The sequence below is a fragment of the Garra rufa genome, chromosome 13 (assembly GCF_049309525.1).
Source record: "Garra rufa chromosome 13, GarRuf1.0, whole genome shotgun sequence".
Taxonomy (NCBI): Eukaryota; Metazoa; Chordata; class Actinopteri; order Cypriniformes; family Cyprinidae; genus Garra; species Garra rufa.
The window spans coordinates 14,509,044-14,536,037 of NC_133373.1; the positions used below are offsets into that span (position 1 = coordinate 14,509,044).

The 26,994-nt window shown below is 39.8% G+C and overlaps 2 protein-coding genes across 2 annotated transcripts in view; one reads left to right on the forward strand and one right to left on the reverse strand.

Moving 5' to 3' along the window:
- The first annotated feature begins 235 nt into the window (after positions 1-235).
- Positions 236-5,069, forward strand: zfp36l1b (zinc finger protein 36, C3H type-like 1b). Its single transcript, XM_073816890.1, has 2 exons — positions 236-443; positions 2,204-5,069. The coding sequence occupies exons 1-2, from the start codon at positions 393-395 to the stop codon at positions 3,200-3,202; spliced, it is 1,050 nt and encodes a 349-aa protein (XP_073672991.1). The 5' UTR covers positions 236-392; the 3' UTR covers positions 3,203-5,069.
- Positions 5,070-8,418: 3,349 nt separating this feature from the next.
- rad51b (RAD51 paralog B) overlaps positions 8,419-26,994 on the reverse strand; it is a 56,776-nt gene continuing 38,200 nt past the window's right edge. The window contains exons 5-6 of the mRNA XM_073816813.1: positions 9,455-9,616; positions 8,419-9,021 (exon numbers count right to left, since the gene is read on the reverse strand). Coding sequence (XP_073672914.1) covers positions 9,501-9,616 — 116 coding nt within the window. The 3' untranslated portion in view covers positions 8,419-9,021; positions 9,455-9,500. The remainder of the gene's footprint in view (positions 9,022-9,454; positions 9,617-26,994) is intronic.

Here is a 26,994-nt window from a genome sequence, read left to right on the forward strand (position 1 = left end):
GAAATTTCCGGGAGGAAAAGTTAGAATTGAAATGCACTGAATTGGTTCACTGGAATAATCGGGAGGAAATTCAGGCTGTGATTAAATTCATGGTAAGGAGAAATGAAGTTTCGTAATCAGGAGTCGAAGTAGTGCCACACATCACGTCAGAGCGCCAGAGAGACGTGCGGAAAAGAGGCATGACCAGAAACGAATAGCCCCGCCTACTCCGCCAGGAAGACTGCGCGAGTTTTTATAAAGGATATGCGCGCAAGTTTTGGCAGGACAGAGGGGGCTCTCTGCGGGGCAGAACTATATCAAAGACCCTTCAAACACAGGAATACTCCCACCGTGCCTTAACAAACCATCTGTTTGTCAACTTTGAAGTATTTTCTTCAACCCCCGATTCGACAATGACCGCGACTGTTGTGTCCTCCTTCTTCGACTACGAAGTGACGAACAAGGTAATTTATAGTTTTGGGAAGTAGTTTTAAACTGTTTAAATGAGCGAGCAACAGATCAATATTTCATAAACGTAATACATAAAATGTATCAATTGACTGAGATGCTGTTTTCTACACCTATGTCAAACTTTTCTGTCTTATGTGCGCGTGCGTGCGATAGAGTGGGACGAGAATCTTGCTTGTATACTTTAGTCTTGTGCTTCGCATAATCTTTAGTTGCTAATCGATTCTGAAGAGAATAATTAAAACCTATAGATTAAGTCGTTTAATTCATCAGCGTTTATGCGTCACCAGTAAACGTATGCGTCACATAAAGCTGTGCATTATTTGCTCTCGATTCGATTATACACAACAGTGAGGAAGGCCACAAGTCTAGGTTTCCTTTGAATTAAATCAAGGAGTTGTCTATTATGCGAAACATGTTTGGACTTAAACTTTTAATAATTAACATTTCTCAACGGTTAACCTTAACCTAAAATAAACCGCAGTTTTGTTTGATTTATATCGCTTAGCAGTGTAGTTACAGCTATCTTTTAAAATAATCTATAGGTCAGTTTTGAACATATAAAGCTATCTTTTAGCAATGCAACTTTGTACTGTGTGAACATGCAGCCTAAAGCTGTGACGTAGAAGCACAATAGTTTTCAGCAGAACGATTTAAGGGGCGTTCACGCAGGACGCGTTCTTGCATTCAAAACAGCTGGGGAGAATAACACTGAACACAAGACGCGCTTTGAAAACTTAAACGGACGTTAAATGGATTGTTTGCCCCAAACTTAAAAAGTTTACTCACCCTTGGCATTTCAACGCTGTTATTTGCGTTCTTCCGGTAAACACAAGAAGGAAATTGCGTTTTGATTTAATTAAAGTAGATGTTGGTGTTTAAAGTCTAGCCTCAAGAAAGTATCATAAAAGTAGTTTGTATGAGTGGTGAGGAATATTTTGAGACTTCTGAAGCCATATGATAACTTTGTGAGGAACAGACTATAACTTGGAGACTATTGGTATTAATCATAACCTCTTGCTGTTGCTCTCAGACATTCATTATATTTAAACGTTGCTATCACGTGACATAGGAGAACCAATAGTGTTTGGCATCAGTGATATCAACCCTATAATGACCTGCCATATTCTAATAATTATCTTTGAGCTATTACTAATAGAAATATTATCAGTCGATAAAGACTTTAAATTTCTCACACAGTGCTGCCATTGACCTTAATAGATGGGCAAATAAATGTTTTGGTTGAACTATTAGCATAAAACTTTACAAGCCATCTGACACTCATTAAACAAGATTTAAAAAAAAAAGTATAATACAACACAGTGGCTAATGTTGTGTTATAAAACATGGTGTTCTTATTTCTAATACTTACATTTATACAAAGCTGAATAATTTATAAGGTATTATAACTTTAATAACGTAATGTAGAAATAAAGGCTTCGTAGTTACTGGTTATGCAATAAATCATTATAGTTTTGCACCCATTTGTGCAGTTACCGGAGGTGATACATGAGTTTGGCGGGTTTTCATGTTTTATGACTTGATAAACCTTTCACTTTTTAAGAGATTGCTGGGTAGGTTAAAAGTTCAGGGTCGTTGGTGTTATCTCTTCATAAAATAAGAGTTAAAACAGAACTGAAGCCCTAGACCTGACCTGAAAACAGAAAATACCATCAACACTGGTGGTATGTGGAGCAAAGGGAGTCATAGTCGTGCCATATTTTTTGACACATTGTTTTGTTTACTTCATTTTCAGAACAATAAGATTATGAGCTACAACAGTCCACTCTCCAGTCCCCATTTACAGTCTGTCCCCACCACTGGTGCCAATACCCCCTTTACCCCCTCCCTGCTGGACAGGAAGGTGGTTGGTACCCCTTCAGTGGGACTCTACCAGCGTCGCCACTCTGTGTCCGTTACCAGTTCCAAATCAACGCAGAACCAATTTATCAACAGTTTCAAGATGGACGGCTCAGTTTCCCTGAACGGGAGCAGCAACAACAAGGAGAACCGATTCCGCGACCGGTCCTATTCCGAAACCGGGGAGCGTCTAAGGCCAAGCAGCATCACGTGCATTAGTGCCAACGGAAACAGCCAGGTCAACTCAAGCCGCTACAAGACCGAACTCTGCAGACCCTTCGAGGAGAACGGCACTTGTAAATACGGTGACAAGTGCCAGTTTGCCCATGGGATGCACGAGCTTCGTAGTCTAAACCGTCACCCGAAGTACAAGACCGAGCTCTGTCGCACCTTCCACAGCATCGGTTACTGCCCGTACGGCCCGCGCTGCCACTTCATCCACAACGCAGAGGAGCGCCGGGGACCCCCTCCTCTCTCCGCCTTCAACAAGATGGAGCGCCCCCGCCTTCATCACAGCTACAGCTTTGCTGGTTTCCCAAGCTCAGGTGGCTCCCAGGACAGCCCAACCTCTGTCACACCTCCGCCCATATTTTCCGGTGAAGACATCAACGAGTGGCCCAGCAACCCTTTCACTTTTTCAAGTCAAGAGCTTGCCAATCTGTTTGGGCCTAGTTTAGGTGGCACCACTGTTCCTGACCTGCCCGGTCCTCACTCTCCCACCACACCCTCCTTCTTCAGGCCAATGTCCGAGTCGCCCCCAAGCCCTCCGGATTCCCTCTCCGACCAGGAGGGTTACCAGAGCAGCCTGGGCAGCCAGAGCGGGTCCGAGTCACCTGTGCTGGACGCCACACGTCGCCTCCCCATCTTTAGCAGACTCTCCATCTCTGATGATTAAAAGCTGGCCTCTGAGATTTCAGGCATGAGAGAGAAAGCACAGACATGAAAGAGAGAGTCATTTTCCTCCTAGCAATCCCTTCCTGTCCTTGCTTTGTTTACAGGAGAGAAGTGGACTAAAGTACAGTGTTCTTGTAGCCACTGAGTCAAATCAGAAACCCTACTACCCTGTAGCATCAACCTTGAGCGTATTCCCAAGCCTCCCAAGACGTCTTTAACATGCCTGACGTAATGCAAAAACAACAAACTGTTCCCCTCAAGGCCCACTCAAATTGTGAGGTCTCGAAATCCTCACTGGAACATGTTAAACAAATTTATATTAGTTCACAGTGTTCGAACTAAAGAGCAGAGTTCTCTAAATTGTTCAAGGACCTTCTTGTTCAAAGAATTTACTGAATATTTTAGCAACGATGTGCTTTACAGACCTGGAAGTGCCACTTTTCTTGCAAAAGACCCTTGCCGGTAGATCGTCGGGACTTAAAGTGCCTATCAAACAATTAGATTCCTACTTTTTCCAATAACATTGATTTCCGGGGGTGGAATAGGTTTAAAGAAAAAGAATGAAACCCATCTTAGATTTGTGTGAATCATTCTGAAAGATGCTCGTACGTCTAGTGGTGCTAAATGTGCTGTCACCGTGGTAATTATCCCTAGAACATGTGATCCCTCCCGCTAAAATAGTGCGTTCTGGTTGTTGGATTATGTAAGAGAGACGATGTGTGAGAGAAAATGTCCTTCCTGTTCATGTTACCACTAAAGATGTGACTTCAGTGGCCACTAATTGTTTGGTTGCAAACAGATCGTTCTATCATTAATTCAATATCGTTATTTCCCCTATTATTGTTATAATATAGTTATTATTGCATCATTACAATTACTGTTGGTATTTTCTGTTTGGAATTGAGAACTTTCAAACTGAAAGTTGTGCTTGTCAGTGCTTATTTAACTTATCAAAATGTATTTATTGCTGATTGTAAGCATTTTTTATTTTGTTTGTATTTATCTGGATAATGAAACAATAGAATATATTTTCCTTTATGTTAAATTATGATCTTCCGTATTAATCGCAAGATTGTGAAGACCTTTTTCGTTAAGTTTCAACAGTTAATATATTATACTGCAATGACATTTTGTAACTACGTTTTGATTTATTTTTAAAGTGAAACTTAATTTAAAATGAGAATGCAAAGAGGATTGTTTTGCATTTTATTTATTATTTCTCTCCCTAATGTTGGACTGCAGTTTCAGGATGTTTATGCCTCTATAATCCTTTATTATTTGGCTCCGACCGTCTAGAATGTAAACCGAGTTGTCTTGACAATAACAGTCCTGTGCCTGTGATTTTAGAAATCTAATGTTTAGACTGGGATCCTCTCATTAAGACTTCTTTTGGTATGAACAAATTGCAGACGATAAATGCATTGTAGTGCAAATCTCACGACCCTCGCGGTGGTCCAAACCTCCGATCGCAGTTTTGATTTAAATGGACGGTTAATAAGGGAATTGTTAAATATGCGTTCGTGTATTTATTTCGCCCGTTTTGAAACCATGTTATGTACACCAGCAAGCATGTGTTGTTTTGATTTGTTATGACTCAAAATTCTTATTTATTTACAGATTTTACAGATTGGACCACTTCTACTTGCTAAGTGCCTAACAGTACATTCCAAGAGTCTTGAACCTTTTAGGATTGTAATCCAGAGTCGTTCTATAGATTTTAGTTGAAATTCGAGGTAAACAGGATTGACATTGAGAGAGCTACAGTTGAATGTGTCCTACGTTAGCAGCTACCGCTGTTCACATCCATATGTTCCTTTTGTAACGACAGATTGCAGTTTAAATCAATAAAATACCTATTTATAAGCAAACCTTGTCTTTTATTTCCACACACGACAAGCTCTTCAAAAAGTTGTTTTTGGTAAGTTCAGCATAGCAAGGCCACTGGCTCTGATACTCAACTCTAACACAAACAGTTGTGCTTATTATTTCATGCCATATTTTGACATTCTCCATGGATAAATTCTTATTCCTCCACAAACTTGCATTCCACACTGATCCCAATACAGCTGAACGCTATGAGATGGGTGGCTGTTAATGAACCAGCTAAAAAGTGTTAACTGTTTTCGTGGAAAAGCGCTCAAACTAGGGGTGGGCGATATGGTAAAAATATCATATCACGATTTTTTCAAGAAATATCACGATTCACGATTTTATCACGATTCTTTGTCATGTTGGTTTTACTTTTTTACAAGTTGTCTGAGTAGTACAGCCAAATTAATTTTTCTATTTTAAAACCAAAACCTTACAAGGTAACAAAATATAAAATAAAAAGAATGGCAGATATTTAAGCCAAAGTGGGCGAAGACAAAAAATCTTTGTCATTATTTTCTTTGTTTTTAAAAAATAAGAACAAAGATAAGCTACATGTTACAAATACACATACTATACAAATAAAACAAACAGTGCTTTAATTTTCAGGTACAGTCCATGTATTTATCAGTAGCATTCAAGAAATTGAATTAAAAAATATAAAAATAAAACACTATATACATTATATACATAAATTATACATAGAAGAAACATTTAAAGCAACTGTATTGAAGTTCTTCAGTCAAGAGCAGTGAGTGATTTTCCTTTGTGTTTTGTTTTATTAGTGTATCATCACCCAAAAATGACAATTCTGTCATCATTTACTCACTCTCGCATTTTTTTAAGCATAAAACATGCTGAACATAAAACTTATTTTGAATAATGTGGGTAACCAAACAGTTGCTGGGTCCCCAGTTACTTCCATATATTTTATTTATTTATTTTAAGTCAGTGGGGACCAGCCACTGTTTCCCACATTCTTCAAAATATCTTCTTTTGTGTTAAGCACAAGAAAAAAAAAATTAATAGAGATTTAGGACATGTGAGTGACAACATTTTTGGGTGTACTGTCCCTTTAATGACAGTCGCCAGCATGTTCAGCTCTGTCGCAGAGCTGCACACATCTATACAGACTCGCATCCGTTTTTCTCTTAACTGTTTACTTTCACTTTAGACAACCGACTGTGTTTATATGTAATCCTTGCGTGTTTTTGACAGTATAAGCAAATTAAACGCCAAAGATAGCTCAGTTTAGTAATCAGGTGCTGTTTGACAGGCTTTTAGCGCACGTGCTTCAGGTTTACGCGCTCATGAAGCGCATGCCAGAACAGCGCGCGGACCAAATGGCGTTATTTTACCGGCAAGACTTTGAAGCACATTCAAATAATGTACTTTTGTGATCGCGAATATGAATAAGTGCAGTGTCCCGTGAGTGAATGTACAGTATATTAAGACAGAGGCACACTGTAGCACGATACTACGATATTTTTTCAAAAGCAGATCGTGGAGACATTTTAATCGTCCACGATCAAAAATCGTCATATCGCACACCCCTAGCTCAAACGCAGGAAATCAAAATTCTGTCCCGGCCCAATAGTAAGGATGTGAAAAGGCCCTATGTCTTTTCCTGGCATGGATGTCTATGGCTTTTTGAATCTCATTCAAAAGTACTGGAAATGACGGGACTACTAGATAGAAAGCTCAGGCCCCTTGAGAACAGACAGTTTGTTACTGTAGTAACAGTCAGGAGGGGTCTTGTGCTGGGACTAGCAGTCTACAGTACTGAACAAGCATCTGACAGTCTTTGCTTGGTTTTCTTTAATTTCCCTTCGAGAGAGAATTCCTGAGGAAAGCTGTGATCATGAATACAATCATAGCAGATAGGAGCCAGATGGCCATCTGAGTAGTACAAAGTTCAGCGGTTTCACTGCTTTAGCCTTTGCTCTTTAAAGTAATAGTTCACCCAAAATGGAAAATCCTGTTACCAACCAAATTTTACTGTTTTCCATTGATAAAAATTAGATTAGCTGCTGTTACAACATTTGGGGTCAGTAAGATTTTTTAAAAAGAAACAACTTTTAGAAAACTTTTGTTCTTTTGAACTTTCCAGTCATCAAAGCATCTTGAATCAGAGTTTCCACTTACCATTAAGCAGCATCTATTTTCAACAGTGATCATAAGACAACTTTCATGAGCACTAAATCAGCATATAAAAATGATTTCTGAAGGATCATGTGACACTGAAGACTGGAGTAATGATGCTGAAAATCCAGCTTTGCATCACAAGAATAAATACAATTTTAAAATAAAATATATTAAAATAGTCATTCTATTTACTGAAGAATATGAAATTATCTAATTATATTTTTTCTCATAATGTTTATTATTATTATTTACTATATTTCGGGTGTCTGTGGATTCAGCTTATGTTATAGGATTGTCACTGGGTCTCTTTTCATAAGTTAATAATGACATAATATTACATTTTAGGTGAGGCAACCCTTTAAACCATTATGTAGCGAAGCACAACAGCTATTCAGTATTTGGGTTCGTCATTTTAGAGAAAAGTGCTGTAATTGTTAGTTATTCTGTGTCCATTCGCACCAGGGCTGTGGGTCACTGGGCCTTTAAGAACAGACATGAGGAATAAGGCCAAAGTCGCAGTTGAGCAATACTCCCTACATAGACTTTGTAATTCCTCTATCAGCTCTTTTTGTTCCTCTGAGTGTTTCATAGTGCAATGAATAAACAAAAAAAAAAAAAAGAGAGCTCAGCTTTGGAGTTCACATTATCAGACGAAGGGGCATTTCGGGGAGTTTTAAGTTTAGGGAACGTGTGGTTGTTGGTTTAACCTCAAGCCTGTGCAATAACTATATAAGCATTAGAAAGCAGAACAAAACAGGTTCTTAACACAACTGAGGTCAATTCAAAAACAAACACTGCTAAAAACTAAATAAAGGCTAATTGAAATCTACTGATATTCAAAAGCATTCAAATCTCTCAAACCAGGCAGATGTGTGCATGATCTTTTGTGTGGAAAGCCTGATGTGAAGGATGAGCACAGATCACTGTGGACTTTGCACCCACATCAGGATCTCATGACTCTGCTCTGATTTTTACGTTAAGTGAACATTATGTTTTTTTTTTCTTCTGTAGAGCAGGGGAGGAAGGAGTTTCTTTGGAAGGAAGGAGAGTTTTCCTCCCTTTGGTACAGGCACAGGCAGTGATATCGCCACAGGTCGACCATTAAAAAATCTGTCAAAACATGTCAACTCTCAGCCTGCTTATGGGGGGAAGGGAGAAGCGATATAGAGTAAGAGGATGAAAGAGAAAGATCGACAGAAAGAACACCTACTCAGCATTGCATGTTGGACTGTCACAACTGACTTTATCTGCTAGCAGAGAGAGCTAAAGATGTCACCGTCTTTTGCACTGTCAGCAGAATCTGCTAATGAAATGAATATAATTAGTTTGGAAGACACTGAGTTTAATTTATTAGTGTTAGAAGCTGTACTAGGATCATAAATATAAATACAAAGGGAATGTGTCAAAGTGTATATGTGCACATATATACAACCAAAAGCAAAACAAGCCGAAAAAGGAGGAACCACCCAAAATAACACCATTGTTCATCTAATCAGACAAACTTCCCTTTAAGGCAGAGGAACCATGGGAACAGGAGTCATGGGAATAGAAGCCATGGCAACGGCCAGTCAGGGTCAAGAAGCGTTTGTCCAAGACTGCTGTCTTATCACACGACCAGCGAGAGGAAAAATACGTCTGTCAATCAATAGCTGACTGATGTTGCAGTTTTCTAACTGGGTGAAAACTGAGGTAATGTTCTACGAAGAAGATCCTGAGTCCAGTCCGTCTGCTTTGTGTTTGTCCAGCGCATGTTCCTGCAATGTTTAACCATGGTTTGCACCTGAAAGAGCAGTCGTGGTGTTTAACCTGTAGGAATAGTTATGGTGGATGATAAATATTGAGTTCAACATCATCACGCTAGTCAATATAGTCATCAAATGACCATCGAAATAACCTTGATGTTCAAATGCATCATCACACATAGTTATCTACAGATAAGGACTGGCATTGAGAGGTTAACTGCCATACACTCTTAAAAATAAAGGTGCTTGAAAAGGTTCTTCACAGCAATGCCATAGAAGAACCATTTTTGGATAAAAAAGCATCTTTTTTACCTTTTTATAATCTGAAGAACCTTCATTCGCCACAAAGAACCTTTTGTGAAACAGAAAGGTTCTTCAGATGTTAAAAGGTTCTTGATGGAACCATTCAGACAAAAAAGATTATTCTATGGCATCGTGAAGCACCTTTATTTTTAAGAGTGTATAAAACATTAGTCACATTTGTTTAATGGCCTTACAAATAGGGCAATAACAGCCACTGCATTCTGCAGGCAAAGGAAGTTCTTAACAAGTAGAAGGTGTGGCCTGGGAAAGGTTGTAGATGAACCCCGTCCTCACTCGGATTGGCTGAAGCCCTGGATCTGTTCCTTGGTTTAAAACACTTTCTGGGTTTTCATTCCCTAGAAAACATAAAAGCATGAAAATTAATGTTGATGTTTTTAGTGGGGCTTTTTAAATCATCAAAACAACGTTTAAGTATTTAAAGGGAAAGTTTGTCCAAAAATGAAAATTATCCCATCCTAAGGTGACTTCCTTCTTTCAGATGAATACAATCGGAGTTGTATTAAAACTAGTGGTGGGCCGTTATCGGCGTTAACGTGCTGCGTTAACGTGAGACTCTTATCGGGCGATAAAAAAAATATCGCCGTTAATCTATTCTCAAAGTTGGGTTGGGAGCTGGGTCTAAACTATGTAAGCTATGATGACTTTCACTTTGATATTTTAGCGCGGATGACGTATACCTATACGAATTGCACTGTAGGGGGCGAGAACGAGTCTTCAACTTCTGTGAAATTACCACATCAAATGAGACGTGCAAACATGAAGTTATGAAGCCGCTTCAGGGCAGGTGCGTGCGTTGTTAGACCCTTTTTACTGGGGCACGTGTCCCAATGAAAATCTGCTGTGCCCCAGTAAAATCTCAAGTTTGAGTTATAATTTACTTTGATAATCCCGAAATAAAGACATTAAACTATATGCAACAACTGAATTGACGCTTCTAAAAGCAACGCAGTTTAATCTAAGCACGGAGAAATCCATGCCCGTGCGCGTCTGTGTATTTACCGGCAACGCGAACGCGCACGTCGTGCAGCCTTTTGCGCAGAAGTACTTGGTTACACAAGTTTGTATAGGTAATTATGTTGTAAATGCAATTGTCAAGCAGTTTGTGATGCATTTTGGAAACAGGAGATGAGCGCCTGATCTAATGCGCCACCTGGCCCGTTCTCAAAGACTTACTTTTAGTCATTATTTGGGTAGCACATATAAATGCCTTCATCAGAATTCAAATTAGCCATTTTAATCTAGATTAATCTAGATTAATTCCAAGATTTAATCTAGATTAATCTAGATTTAAAAAATTAATCTATGCCCACCCCTAATTAAAACATATCCTGGCTCTTCCAAGCTTTATAATGGCAGTGAATGGCTGTTGAGATTTTGAAGAAAATAAAGTGCAATCATCCATCATAAAAAGTGCTACACAATAGGGGTTGATGACTGATTTTGTGATAACAGTCGAGTCGACGTCGACTAGTTTTGATACTGTCATTCCTGTGGCCATGATGCTTATTATGAAACCTTATGATGCCCAAGTTCTGGTTTTTCATGAGAAAAATGTCTCCCGTGAGGCTGGGTGCTAGTCTTGTATGAAACAAGACTAGCACCCAGCCTCACGGGAGTCCAAACCTCATGATGGGGCCTTGGAATAGAAGGCAAATACATAAACACCAAAGCCCCATTCCTACTAGCATTCCTATTCAATTTCAAGCATCCAGATGATATAATCACACGTCATGTGGAGCGCTTTCGCAGTAGGCATTTAATTATAATTTAATAAATGTGGATTTCAAAGACTTCTTATCCTGTTGCATGACTAGCAAAGTCTCACTGAAGCTTACGCTACGTCTTACATCATCTGCTGGAACACCACTCTATCGTGAACATGCCTACGGTTAGCAGGAGTTGTAAATATGGATATTTTTCTTACACAAATGCATTGCTTCACTTTAGGAGGGCTTTATTAACCCCCCGAAGCCACGTGAAACACTTTTTATGATGGATGGATGCACTTTATTTTGCTTTAAAATCTGGGCAACTGGATATAATATATATATATATATATATATATATATATATATATATATATATATATATATTGTATTCGTCTGAAAGAAGAAAAGTCATATACACCTAGAATGGGTTGAGGGTGAGTAAATCATGGGGACATTTTAGTTTTTGAGTGAGCTATCCCTTTAATACTTTTTAAAGTATGAAAACAACATGAATACAAATGATTAATTTATAAGTACTTGGCATCTGCATTTTGAACGGCAAGATTTTTCTTTAACTCTTTATTTGACCCATGAGCAACGCTTTAGAGCTGACCACTGTCTCCTTAGTTCACCTCATTAAGTTAAGTGTCTCATGTTTCTGGTAAATGTTTCTAAAAAGATTCCAAAACAGACGTGACAAGAAAAATAGGGGTTGGTTTTCACTTTGGCACAGACTGACATCATGAAGGTATTATACACATATATACAGTATACACAGAGGCATCAATTTGAGTGGAAGTTTGTGGGAGGAAATAAAGCTTCCACCGAGCCTTTAGGTTGAACCCCCATTGTAAAAAGTGCTCCACACGGCTCCAGGGGGTAAATAAAGGCCTCCTGCAGTGAAATGATGTGTTTGTGTAAGAAAAATATCTATATTTACAACTTTATAAACCATAATCTCTAGCTTCCGCTAACTGTCGTACGCACGTTCATGAGAGGGCGCTTCGGGAGGGTGTTTTTAACCCCCAGGAGCCATGAGAACCACTTGTTATGATGGATGGATGCACTTTATTTTGCTTTAAAATCTGGACCACAATTCACTGCCATTCTAAAACTTGGAGGAGCCAGGACATTTTTTATCACTTCGATTGTTATCGCCTGAAAGGAAAAATCATATATACCTAGGATGAGTTGAGGATGAGTAAATCATGGGGTAATTTTCATTTTTGGGTGAGCTATTCCTTTAATATTTTTAAAGTATGAAAACAACATGAATACAAATGAGTAATTTTTAAGCATTTGCATTTTGAACTGCAAGATTTCTTTATTTGACCCATGAGCAACCCTTTAGCGCTGACCACTGTTTCCCTAGTTTACCTTATTAAGTTAAGTGTCTCATGTTTCTGGTAAATGTTACTAAAAAGATTCCAAAACAGACGTGGCAAGAAAAAATAAGTGTTTGGTTTTTACTTTGGCACAGGCTGACATCATGAAGGTATTATACACATAAACAGTATACAGACAGGCATCAATTTGAGTGAAAGTTTGTGGGAGGCTTCCACAGAGCCTTTAGGTTGAACCTCCATTGTAATCTATGGTACTTTAAGTCTCGGGAAGGAACAGAAGCAGTTAAACGTCCAATATGAATTCCCATAAAACCCAAGCAAACATACTCCTAGTGAGCAGCTGAGGGAAATGAGTGCCAAATTTAATGTGGCCAGATTTGTGGGGGAAGACAATGTAGAACATGGCTAAGTACACATCCAGCTATGTTTTGCTACTGTCATTCCTGTGGCCGTGATGCTTATTATGAAACCTCTTGATGCCCAAGCTCTGGTTTTTCATGAGAAAAACGTCTCCCGTGAGGCTGGGTGCTAGTCTTGTTTCATTTTCAGTCCAAACCTCATGATGGGGCCTTGGAATAGAAGGCAAATACATGAACACCAAACTTACATTTAATCCCCATTCCAACTAGCAGCGATAAAAATCTGTATCGGGTAGAAGATCACTGTAGGCACTCGTGTTGTTACTCCCTGCATTGCTTATTTGTATAAAGCTGTTGCATCAGCAACAATCTCTAGTTCTTGTGTCTTGGAAGTCGCCAGCTTGGAAGTCTTGGATGTCTGCCGCTTTGACATCGGTATCAGTGTGAACGCCCTTAAGACTCAAGTACACTGCTTTGAGTGATATTAGCATCCCACACACTGGCAGCCTCCATGCTTGGAGTAATAACAGGCATGACTGATTTCTCTAGTTCCCCGTAACAATAACAACCAAATACATGACACATCAAAACAAGAGAGTTTGCATTGGACGAATCCTTCCGAACTGACTGGTGATTTCACATGGCTGGTATTCCAATGTTCTAAGCGTGAACATGCTGCTTACAAACATAATTATTTACTTCATCTGGTTGTGTTTCCATTGCGTCATTCTATGCCGCCAAGTCTGATCCCCTCCCTGTGCTACGGCATCTATTCAATCTGGAGATAAGCAAACCCATAAACATACTTGAACAGAGTGTAGACGGATGTTGACTGGATCTCCTAACAGGCCTCTATATCAGACGCAACACATTAGTTTCGAGAGGCAGCGCCCAGCTAATACCGTGAAGCGGAGTGGTCGGGAAATGCTCTCCAGCAAGTAGGCCACTCATACTCATGTGCTCTGCATTTTCCATTTGACTGCCTCTGTACAGTACGGCCTCTGTAATCACACCAGCAGCTTGAGACAAACCGTAAATGTTTACATATGCCTTCAAGGGGGCCGCTCCAAAATCACTTCATATCCAGCCTTTCTCTCACCCTTTGTCACACTCAGACAAGCGCACACTGTGCTGTTAACAAGAATAGATGAGAGCTATTACGCTTTTTTATTACTCCATAAAGCAGAACACATGGGGCAAGTCCTAGCAAGAGTGGCGAGACAGGAAATAGTGAATGGAAACCTGTACCTCAGGAGGGGTGTACATGGCCTGACGCTCACTGTTTTTCATGCCGCCCTTTTGGAAATGGCATATAAGAGCTTCGAGAACTTAGTGGTAGCATGAAGTGGTACAGATGTAAAATAAGTGATCCGGTTCGCAAGGCCCAAGTCACTGAACCAGGACAAGTACGGAGTGAACAAGAGACGACTCCTCTCGAGGGCTCTTGCATTGACCCCCTGCAACTCTGCCTCTTTGATTTATGAAGCTCAGATGGAGTCTGGAGGGCTGGGAGGAGGAGATAAAAGGTTTCTTGAAATGAACACCTTAGTGAAACCTGCTGCTGTATAAAGTAACACAGAAAGGGCCCCTTCACCTGGAGCACTGCAAACTTCTCATTAGATGGACACATCAGTAGCATCAGAGCTTGTCAGACCCAGCAGAATGTGTTTTTGCATTTATGTAGCAGGTCGTAAGTCTTAGGAAACAGAAATGATTAGTAAAGCCCCTTTGCTCATTGGCCCAAGCTATTTTGGGTTCAGTCGAAACAAAACCCCCACAATAATCAAACCGAATTGCTAAATTACAGAGATGAGCAGCTCGAAAAACGTCTCACAATCATGGGAGCCTTTACCCCACAGAACCACAGCAGCTAAAGGCATCCAGATCCAACGCTGATTGCTAATAATGAGTCAGTGCGGTACCGGCCAAGACACATGGTACAGCTCTGTAAAATCCCTCTACTCCTCACCCTGCTGGAAACATTGAGTCAGCCAAGGCCTTTTGTTTCAAGTTTATCTGTGTGAAAATAATGTGAGGCTTCAGCTTAGACACGCTGGGTAAAAAAATGGTACCCAGGCTTCAAATAAGTCACTTAGTTTGTCTCTAAAACAGGCCGTAGGTCCAGGATCCTCTGCCATGCTTTCCTGACAGAATGAAGAGTTTCGTTGTTCCCTTGTTGTTCCTGCAGATCCCATTGAACTCGCAAATCCTCCATGTGGCCTGGCAAAGGGGCAGCTTAATAAGGGCCTCGTTTTGTCCTTTGTGAGCCAAGGCTGGGGACATCAGCAAAAAATGTTCTGATTCAGAAATGCTCCATTTCCTCTGTGGAGATTTGAGGACACTGCGGCTTTTCAACAGAGCCAAAATATGAAGAACAGAAAGGGGGGATTGCAGTTGTGTAATTGCCCTTACATAATCTCGATATAAATTTAATGAACCGGATGATAACCGCCATTGACAGTAAACACCATTGTTTGCAGGCTTGTTTTCCATTGGAGGTAGGGTCATGGCAGTTCATGGAGCTCAACTTAACCTCATTCTATGTAGGCTAGGCCTCAGGGATGAGGAAGACGAATCTAACTGACAGGGCTCTGTCTGGGTTTGACTCACAGCCTGAAAAGTGTACTGCACCATTTTACTTTCAGGAGTTTGGATTTTGGTACCCATGTATGCAATGCCCTCTGCTGAAAGCAGAACTCTGAGTCCTGAGAGTACGGACATTTGCAGCTGTGACAGGGTGAGTCATTCTGTTTAGCACTTAAATAGAAGGGGGTTTCTGTTCAACAATGACACTGTCACATAAGTACAGACAGAAATCTGCACATGTGCTTATGTGCACGCACACACATGCACTGTCTCATTGAGCACTGGTAAACCAGCACCTGTGAAACGAATGAATCGTAAGGGAAACATGGTTAATGCAGAGGCTTTCGTTTGGTGCTTCCATATTCACATGGATGCACGTGTGGCTGGAATACAGAGCAGCAGCTGCAGTCCGAGATGTGAGCAGATGACGGTTCCTAGAAGAAAACCCGCCAGTTCTTGCACGTCTTTTCAGCAATTGATCATGCAAGAAGGAACGAATTTCCAGATATTACCCAACACCTGGGTAAATCAGTAACTGAAAATGAACCGCCTCTCAGCAGGACAATTCTCTCAGTGTCTTTCTAATATTAACTTGTAACAATGTGACTAAAGCATGAAACAAGTTATATTTTGGTGACGGTTTTAATCAAGCTTTTGCAAACAGGTCAGTTCCAAGTTGGTCAGCAAGAACAATGCATTGTCATTGATACTTTTAATTATTCCATATGAGAAACACATATAGCACATTGTAAATATGGTTCTCCAAAGTGTGTGTGAGGTTTTAGGGTTTGGTGGGGCGATGTAAAAAGAGGAAGATTTCTTGTGCTGCTGCTTTCAGCAACTTGTTTTCTTTATAAATCACAAAGATTTTCTTAATTACACAACATGAACGAAATGAAACATGGCAATCCAGAAATATGATCTTCCAAGCAAAATAAAAGTAGGGAAAGGTATGGGAAAAACCCAGAATCCACGAAAAAAAGAGAAAGTAAAAGTGGAAAAGAGGAACATTGGATGACTGGCTGAGAGAGGGAAAGTAAAACTGGGATAGAGGAAAGCAAATGAGAGTTCGAAGGAGGCAAAGAAATGAAAAGTCGAGAGAGAGAAAGAGAAAGAGAAAGGGGAGAGGGGGAGAGAACAAAGCCATCTTTGTGTGAGGCGCTGAGAGAGTGGAGCAGAGCCAGGGCTTAGGGGGTGTTTCACAAGAGTACACTGACTACATTCCTGCAATGTGATTATGGCCGCATTTAATTTATTCTCCTGCAGGAAACACACTTAACCCTTCACTGTCCATCGGCTCTCATCCACTGGTCTTGAACCTGAAATCTTTTTCTTTATAATTATCCAGTAAGTGAATATTATGCTTTGTTATGACCTAACGCAGCTTGCCAAAAGAACCAACTACAGACTCTGTAGTTCCTGCTGATTGCTTTACAGTCATTCATTGACTTTGCTTTGTGTTTTGCGGCGTCAGACAGCTCTAAATCCAGGCTAATTCGGCCTGAAGCGATTACGTTGGGGATTCCCAGCACTGGATATTATTTACGTACACAAAGGCAGACCTGAGGTGAAACTTCACGCACTTTATCTGAAACTAGAAGTACTTCTTGAGGAAATCTGTTAGAACAACTCAAAACATGCCAAAGCATGTAACTTTAGGGAAGAACCTAATAAAACAAAATATTTTTGGTTTGTCTGGTAAAACATGTTTATATATACTCCACAAGACAAAATAATAACTGAATTTATATAAAAGACCCTGTTCAAGAATGTACACACCCTTGAATCTTAATGCTGTGTGTCGTTTCCTGAATGATCTGCGACTGTTTTTATCTTTTGTAATAGTTGTTCATGAGTCTCTTGTTTGTCCTGAGAAGTTCATCTGCCTGCTGTTCTTCAAAAATATCCTCCAGCTCCTGCACAGTCTTTGGTTTTTCCAGCATCTTCTGCATATTTGAACACTTTCCAAAGTGACTGTAAGATTTTGAGATTCATCTTTTTCACACTGAGAACAACTGAGGAACTCATACATAACTATTACAAAAGGTTAAAACATTTACTGATGCTCGAAAAGGTCAACAAAATGCATTAAGAGCATAAGGGTGTAAACTTTTGAACAGGATTATGAGGTGTAAATTGTTCTTATTTTGTTTACAGATTTTTTTCCCCATTTAGTATTGCACTTCATAAGCTACATAAAAATTGACATGTCTCCTAGAAGACAATGTAAGTACAATTTACCCTAATCATCCAATTCAAAAAGTTTACACCCCCCGGCTCCTAATGCATTGTGTTGTTTTCTTGAGCATCAGTGAATGTTTTCGTCTTTTGTAATAGTTGTGTATGAGTCCCTCAGTTTTCCTCAGTGTGAAAAGATGGATTTCAAAATCATACATTCACTTTTGGAAAGTGTTCAAATATGCTAAATAAAACATAAAAACAGTTGTGGATCATCCAGGAAACAACACATCATTAAGATTCAAAGGTATGTAAACTTTTGAATGGATTAATTTTCATAAATGCAGTTATTTTGTCTTGTGGAGTATATATAAACACTAGTTATGTGAAATAGCTTATTGAGGATAGTACTAAATAAAAAATAACATGCAATTTTCATGATCTTGCTTAAAGTTTCTTGTTAGTCACGATAACCTCGCCCCCCAGTCCCTGATGCAAGCTGTTCTTACTTCTAGACCAGCAATGTTTTAATGCTACTTATGAACCACTTTTCCTGGTTCAGAGCTGGTGCTTTGGGTGTCGAAAGACAAAGAACCGATTTGAAACTAGGCTCTGGCTCCAAACCAGCACTCATACTGCCTTGGTGGAAAAGGGGCATGGGAGAGAGAGAGAGAGGGGGCAGGATTGGGAAAGGTCAGCAAGCCGGGACTCGAACTTGTCACATTTTGACGCTTGGTCTGCACCATTTGGTCAAACCTTTGGCGTCAATATTTAGACGCTGTTGATTCCACATTAAGTAATTTCCGGAGACACTTGCAAGAATGTCTTAGGTAAAGCTGTACATTAGCTTGATTTGTTGAGCCAGCCTTGATGGTCATGGCTGCTGACCTTTTTGGTTAGGTTTGTTTCTCAAGTCCTGGAAGACCACACACAGATCTGTCAACTAGAGAAGACAACCTCTATTTTGACGGGCCCACCCTAGCTCCCTCTATGATTCCGTGTGTTTACACCTAACACAAAGAAAGGGAAAAAGGGGTAATGAAGAGAGAGCAGCACATCATTGGGGTTGACCACACCCTGAGGTCACAAATATGGTAGCCAACTTATTCTCGAGCCACCTCTTCATATAGTCCTGTGCATTCCATTCTTCAACAACTGCACCGATCTCTACACAGTTGCTGGGAATGAAAAAAAAGAGAGCAGTTGAGAGGGAGAGGTAGGGTGGGGGGCAAAACCAATGCTGGACTAAATAAAATCCCCTCTCCAAAGGATCAAAGCTGAACTTGGCAATTTAATTCCAAGAGGATATTGCCGTTCCCAAAGGTTTCCCTTTGCCTCTAGCCATCTAGGCCTGTTACCCCTCTCATTAAAGACAGAGTCTTAAGCTGTAGTGCAGCAACAGGAGCTGTATTATTCAAGACCTGCTTTTCCCTGCCCATTACGGAAAGAAAGTTCTGTCAGCCTAACCACAATCCAACGAGGTTGGACCAACACTACTGTCATTTAGAAGTTTTACATAATAGTTTTCCAACATAACCTAACAGAGCATAGGTGGGGCTAAGGACAATTATAAAGTCTCATTGTTTTCGCTGTGCCAATACAGCTGAAGTTCAGGTTCTTAGGAAAACATGTTTTAGCAAAGCCAAATGCAGATGTGACATTGAAGACTGAAGCAATGGCAGCTGAAAATTCAGCTTTGCCATCACAATAATAAACTACACTTACTCACCCTCATGTCATTCCAAACCATAGACTGAAAAAAAAGATGGATGACGTGTCTCTGCTTCATTCCACTATAGAAAAGTGAAGCTAAAGCATTTTAATATGGCTGCTGCCATCTTGGGGGAAATTACGTCATCTGGAGCCAGAGTCTGCGCAGTACAGATTCGTTTGGAGCCAGAGTCTGCGCAGTAGTGTCGTGAGAAGGAGATGCAGTATCTAAGTCCCACCCAAACTCCCGCAGACCCAATCGCAAGATCACAATCTTTGGGAAAAAATTATTTGAAGTGTAATTCGATTATTTAATTTGGCTCACGTCCCATTAGATTACATGGATAGGGCGGGTTTTGAATCAAATGATTCGCAATCTTACTGGAGTGCTGTGAAAACAGTAAATCATTTTTTGACGCAATGTTCAACTGATTTAGAGTTTCGAAAAGTTCTGTTTTACCCATCACTTGTGTGCTTTTTAAACTCATTACAAGCTATGTCGAAATTCAAAAATGAATGGCTCTTTTAATTTGATCCGGTTTTTGCTAGTGAATTGCTTGAAATGAATAATCAAAATCACGCATTGGAATCAATTGATTCGGTTTGTCTGTTCTTCTGTCACTGTCAGTACTGGCTTAGCTCGCTAGTTTAATGACAGTAACTAATATAATTGAAAAAAGCAATCTTTTGCTCTGAGCAATAGGTCAAGAGAAACAATTATACAATGAAAAGCACTGTTTAGATGTTTCGAATCAGCTATTTGCTAAGAGTTCAGCAAGAGCGCAATATTTTAAAAGCAAAGGGCTATGAATCTGCTACAGAAAGGGTATAATTAATGTTTACAGAATGAGAGTTGAGAGTAATGTTGGGCGATATGCTCAATTTTCATATCGTCCTATCGTCAGCCTGTGAGATCACCGATACACAATACTATCGTGCTAATTTATTTAATAATATGTAAATGTGTCAATATGTAATAAATTGTTTATTCGTTTTGTAAGGGTAGTGCATGTGACTTGTGAAACAGCTGTGCGTGTACAGAGCGCTGACAGTAGTTCTGTCGGAGAGGATCAAGTTTACTTTCGGTTTCATTCTCTGCTATCTTCAGGGAGCGGTAAATGTGCATGCTTGAATGCAAATGAATGTATCTTTCTATACCCGTCATATTGCAATAATGTTACCGCTGTATGTCTGATCTTTGTCATCAGTTCATGTTGTAGTTCATTTCATATAGAATGTGGAGAAGCGATGTGCGTGTAATTCACGTGCGTATGTTTAGCGCCATTTTATCGCATCGTAATTCTAGTTAACCCATACAGATGTTACTGAGGTGAATGTTTGTTTACTATATACAGACGGATTCTGATATATCGTATTTAATTCAGCCTAAACCACATTTTACTACCTCTGTTATCCTAAGGACTGTCTACATTTAATCTATGTACACTGTATGATGAATAAATCTCTTACACATTTTCACTGCACACATCTGCGGCGCTATCTACTCTATGCTTGTGTTTACACCGCGGCAAGTTTCTGAAGCATCCTAGAACCGACTCTCTGCGCTGCATCGCTAAAGTTAGGTGCCTTTTTGACGGATAATAATATTAATCGTCTTACTATCGTCAAAGGCATCAGCAACAGGCGATATCTCTGACTATCGTCGATACACGATACTATCGTCTATCGGCACAACCCTAGTTGAGAGCTACACATAAACCTAAGTGAACTATACAATATATTATGTGGCAATCAGAAACTGGAAGACAGTAAACATTGGGCAAAATTATGAGGACGTGTTAAGAGATGGTGAGAAATGAGAGAGAGAGAGATGTATACAGCCAAAAGGGAGAAATAGACAGCTAATCCCTACAAGCAGCTGTTGTGTTCTGACCTACACCAGAAGCTACCGTCTGTGACCTCACTAACACTGGTGTAAAGGTTAATCATTAAAGTGCATATACACTAACACTCATCTCTTAGGTACAGAGAGGTGTATGACTAACCCCATGACAACCCCAGGTTATCTCAGACTCACACTGCAAACCTACGCTCAATCATGCTTTGAGGATAGAGTTTCATTTTCTGTATAGAATTAAATTACTTAAAATCGAGGTAGTCTGGATGAAGACTACATCATTAAAACCCGTGCAAAGTATCATTGAGGTTCAAGCTGAGGACTTACAACCTTTGGTACCCCACTCAAGATTTTTCCTGGTCGATATTTTCTTGGTCTTGGTGCCAGTCTTTACTTGTACTCTAGCCATTTCTGATCTGGGTTCTTGACCTAAACCTGACCCTTTTCTGGTCTCAGTCTTGATTTACACTCGAATGAGCTGGTCTTGGTAACAACATAGCCAGACATCATTCCTTTTTTTTAATGACAGTTGCCAATTTTTGGTGACCCAAGCAACAAAGATCACTGGCAATGCAACAAAGCTGAGCAGAGCTGTAAAACTATGCAACCAAGAGGGCTGCAGATTTGGGGCATTTGGAATGCATCTCAATTCAGCTTCCTTAGCTACACTGCAAACCAAAAAACACTTGAACTACCTACCCCGGTGCACTTTACTGCTCCCTAGTCTTTACGTCACTATGACCATTTCAACAAGTTGTTTACAGGAATGTCCATGGCACTTCAAATGCTTTGTCTAACAGTGGAAAATGTGAGAATTTTGGATGAAGTTTTTCGTTCCCCACCACTCACAGTGGTACTTAAGACGACATGGAGACAGTGATTCATCAGCTAGTAGAGTTCTCAGCAGCTAGAGCACAGCAGCAGCAGTCACAACAGGTGAGTCATTGGCAGTAATCAGTTAGCCCTTTTCCACCAGCATTAACCGGGTGCTAGTTCAGAACTAGTGCTATTGCCGGTTCTGAGTTTATTTGACCGGTGAGCTTTCTAAGAGCTGGTTTGCCACCACAGAGCCAGGTCTTACGTCACTGAATATGTCTCATCTTTCCCAGCAACTCTAGTGTGGTCGCGTTAAACACTAAAGAGGCTTTTTTGGGATGCATCGGCGCTGGCCAATCGGCATATAACAAAGTACCGCAAGAACAATTCAAAAGTATGAAGAGTCGGCTACTCTCAAATCGCTCTTGCGATACTTGTCATACGCCAATCGGTCTGTGCAGCACGGATGCATCTTGAACATGCCTAAACCTACAGCGGAATCCAAACACGGTGAATCCAACATGTTTGTGCAGCTCGCTGTAATTTGTATAGACAGAGATTACAAGCAATTTTAAAAATGCCGGTCAAAAGTTCCTGCCCCCAGCCCCTGACTCATGCGGTTCTTACTTCTAGACAAGCAATGTTTTAATGCTACTTACGAACCACTTTTCCTGGTTCAGAGCTGGTGCTTTGGGTTTCGAAAGACAAAGAACCTATTTGAAACTAGGCTCTGGATTTGAACAAGCACTCAAACTGCCTTGGTGGATAAGGGGTGTGAGTGTTTGATATCCTTACTCTTGTCCAACCAGGATAACATCCTAGTTAGAATGCTTGGCAGTGATTTTCAGTGATTGGTTTAGTTTAGGGAGCTCTTGGGTAACACTCAACATGACAGACATGTAGTTCCAGTAGACCGGGGGTGGCCAATCCTGCACCTGGAGAGTTTAGCTGCAGTGTTTAGCTAGAACCTGCCCCAACACACCATCTTGGAAGTGTCTACTAATCTGGAAGACCTTGATGATCCAATTCAGGGTTTAATTTGGACTAGAGTGGAACTCTGAAGTATAGTGCCCCACCAAGAGCAAGACTGAACACCACAGCAACAGACTTAATTGCATGCTCAGTGAAGAAGTAAAGCCAATGCTAAGTAAACATGCTCTTGGTTGAGGGAGCTGATATAAATTGCATCCAGAAAGTATTCACAGTGCTTCTCTTTTTCCACAGTTTATGTTACAGCCTTATTCCAAAATGGATTAAATTCATTATTTTCCTCAAAATTCCACAAAGAATACCATATAATGACAACAAGAAGCTTGTTTGAAATCTTTGCAAATATATTAAAAATAAACAATGAAAAAAAAAATCACGTTTGTATTCACAGCCTTTGCTCAATACTTTGTTGAAGCACCTTTGACACCAATTACAGTCTTTTTGAGTATGATCCTACAAGCTTTGTACACTTATTTTTATGCAGTTTCTCCCATTCTTCTTTGCTATACCTCTCTGTCAAGCTTAATCAGGTTGGATGGGGAGCATTGGTGCACAGCCAATTTTTAGATCTCTCCAGACACGTTCAGTTGGGTTCAAGTTTAGAATCTGACTGGGCCACTCAAGGACATTCACAGAGTTGTCCCATAGCCACTCTTTTGTTATCTTGGCTGTGTGCTTAGGGCGGTTGTCCTGTTGAAAGATGAACTGTCACCCCAGTCTGGTCCAGAGTGCTCTGGAGCAGGTTTTCATAAAAGATGTCTCTGTACATTGCTGGATTCTCCTGACTAGTCTCCCAGTTCCTGCCACTGAGTAACATCCCCACAGCATGATGCTGCCACCACCATGCTTCACTGTAGGGATGGTACTGGTCAGGTGATGAGTGGTGCCTGGTTTCCTCCAGACATGGCATTCAGGCCAAAGAGTTTAATCTTTGTTTTATCAAATCAGAGAATTTTGTTTCTCATGGTCTGGGAGTCCTTCAGGTGCCTTTTGGCAAACTCCAGGCGGGCTGACATGTGCCTTTTACTGAGAAGTGGCTTCTGTCTGGCCACTCTACCATACAGGCCTGATTGGTGGAGTGCTGCAGAGATAATAGTTTTTCCCTTTTCACCTCAATGCTCAGTTTGTCCAAGCAGCCCACTCTAGGTGGTGGTGCTTCCAAACTTCTTCCATTTGCAGACGATGGAGGCCATTGTGCTCATTTGGACCATTTAATGCTGCAGAAGTTTTTCTGTACCCTTTGCCAGGTCTGTGCCTCGAAACAATCCTGTCTCGGAGGTCTACAGACAATTTCCTAGACTTATTGGCTTAGTTTGTGCTCTGAAATGCACTCTTAACTGTCCTTATATAGACAGGTGTGTGCCTTTGCAAATCATGTCGATCAACTGAATTTACCACAGGTGGACTACAATCATGTTGTAGAAACATCTCAAGGATGATCAGTGGAAACAGGATGCACCTGAGCTGAATTTTAAGTATCATGACAAAGGCTGTGAATACTTATGTACATGTGGGTTTTTTTTCCTAGTTTTTTTTATTTTTATTACATTTGCAAAAATGTCAAACAAACTTCTTTCACTTTGTCATTATGTAGCATTATTTGTAGAATTTGATGGAAAATAATGAATTTTATTATTTTTGGAATAAGGCTGTAACATAACGAAATGTGGAAAAAGTGAAGCGCCGTGAATACTTTCTGGATGCACTGTAGGAGCCAATTTCTGTAGATGTCTCTTGGCTGTTCATTTACAAATGAACAGGAAAATTACCGTCAACACAAAGAGTAGGTGTCAATGGTTTATGAAATAGTCCATGGAAGCCATTTCTAAATGTCCTAGTGGTGCTGCCCAATATCAATAAGCCATTTAAGGACAATCCACATGGATTTAGAAGGGGTGCCAATGTCAATCTCTGTGGTGGTGGATTGTCACATGACACCCAGTAGTGGTGCCACAATGAAAAGCTACATTCATATCCATCTCATGGATTGACCGGGTTATGCCACTGGCCATGAACATACAGGAAACCTAGCACGCCTCAATTAGATCTGCACTAACACATGAGTTTCTTCCAAAGTTTTAGACATTCAGTCTTTAGTAGAAGCAAATGTACCTTCATCATTTCAACTGAATAAGGATGACACCAAGCTGGACTTCAAGAGGTGCAGGGGTTCAAGAAAAGATCAACTTCAGGAAGTTGCACAACATTCATCGTGTTATACAGAATGTTATACTCATACATTCAAATGACCAGAAAAGAAATATGTTTTTTCAAGTTTCCCAGCAAGACACTACAATACATCCTCTTTGCCAAATGGCAGTTCTACTAGAGAACTATTACAGTACTAAACCAATACTCAACTTATTCATTAAAGACTTGGCCTTGTGCCTTGGCTGGAAGCACACACAAACTTTGATCAAATATATTAGATTCCTTTGTAGAATTCTACTTGGTTCTAGCTTCGGAAACATTAATAAAAAGCAAAATATGTGATAAACCGCAAGTAACAAAGGAGGAAGCGAAAGGCATCAAAATCAAGAAGTCCTTTTACCGAAATATGTTTTACAGTCCCCCAGACTGGATAACAATTCAGATATTCATACAGGGGAAATGGCAATACAGCACCTCATTTTGTTTGTGTAATGACTCATAGATGATAGGAATCTGACTCTTGAAAAGGCATTTTCCTAAGAAAAATAAATTAGGTTTAAAGCAAAAAGATGTATCTCAGCCCACTGACTCATACAAACAAAGGTTTCTATACATGTTAGAATTGCTGACAAGTTCTAAGTCGTTCTTAACAGTAGACCCTAGACTAGTTAGGCTTTAAATTATTAGACCATAAAGCTCAAGAGTTTTGTTCTTGCATCTTAAGCAATTAGCAGCTAATCTGTAACTATTATGAATAGGCTTGTTTGTAATTAGTTGATAAGACATATGAGGCATTTGTTTGCTCTTAGCTTTTGTTCTTTTAGGAATATGATGTTATACAGTACAATACATTGTATTACTAGCAGTATTATGACCTACATTATTCACAGTGATACATTTGCACACACCTTTAAAAATACACTGATATAGGTGTTTGAGAATCTTTCAAGCTCATTATCTGCTGAGTTATTAAATTAATGCTCCTGATATTTATTTAGGCGTGAAGCTCTAAGCTCAGTTAAATGAATCAGCATGTGCTGAATAAGACTGAGAGGCATATTCGTGATTAATGTCAGCATGCTTCTATCATCTGGTGCTGCGGCGTTTACTGTAACGTATTAAAGCAGGTTTGAGTCACTTCTCGCTCATGGTGAGATGAAAAGGGCGACCATATGGAGACAGACAGACAGATAGACAGGCAGACACAAACACACGCAGTGCCGTCCAGCTCTTCCATTCTGCAGTGACAGCATGTTCCATATGTGCTCCATGGTGAGTCCCAGCAGGCTGTTAAACAATCCTGTATCCATAAATGAAAACCCAGACATCTTGGGTAATATCTCTTTTGTTCCTTTCTCACCTCTGCATTCTGCCTTGTATTAGGACTGCATTATTATGACAACAATCAAAATTCTCAATCATTTATCCTAATAGTGCAGCTCACTGCATGCCATATTCTTTACTTAGGTTACAAATCAAAAAGCTAAGTAGTATTCATTAACTTATATTTAATAATATTTCAGTTATGGACAAATGCTTTCTCATTAAAAACAAAAATATTCACACTGCACAAAACCACTTATGACTTATAAGTTGCTAATTTACACATCTGCAACAACTATTCCAAATTAGCATCAATGATTTCATTTTGGATCTAATATTTTTTTTTATTATTATGCCACCATGAACACAAGTAAAACATGAACCAAAGGGTAAAAGTATACACCACCACTCAGAAGTTTGGGGTCAGAAATATCCTTTTTTTAATGCTTTTAATGCATTAAAAAGTATTTTATGCTCAACATTTATTTAATTAAAATGCAGTATCTACAGTAATACTTTTCTATGACAGCATTTTAGTGCCACGTTAAATAAAATAAATAAATAAATAATAAAAGATTAAGAGATTAAAGTCATAAAATTAATTAAGTCAATAAATTATGAGAAATTATGAGAATAAAGTCAAAACATTACGAGAATAAAGTCAAAATATTTAAACAATCTCGTAAA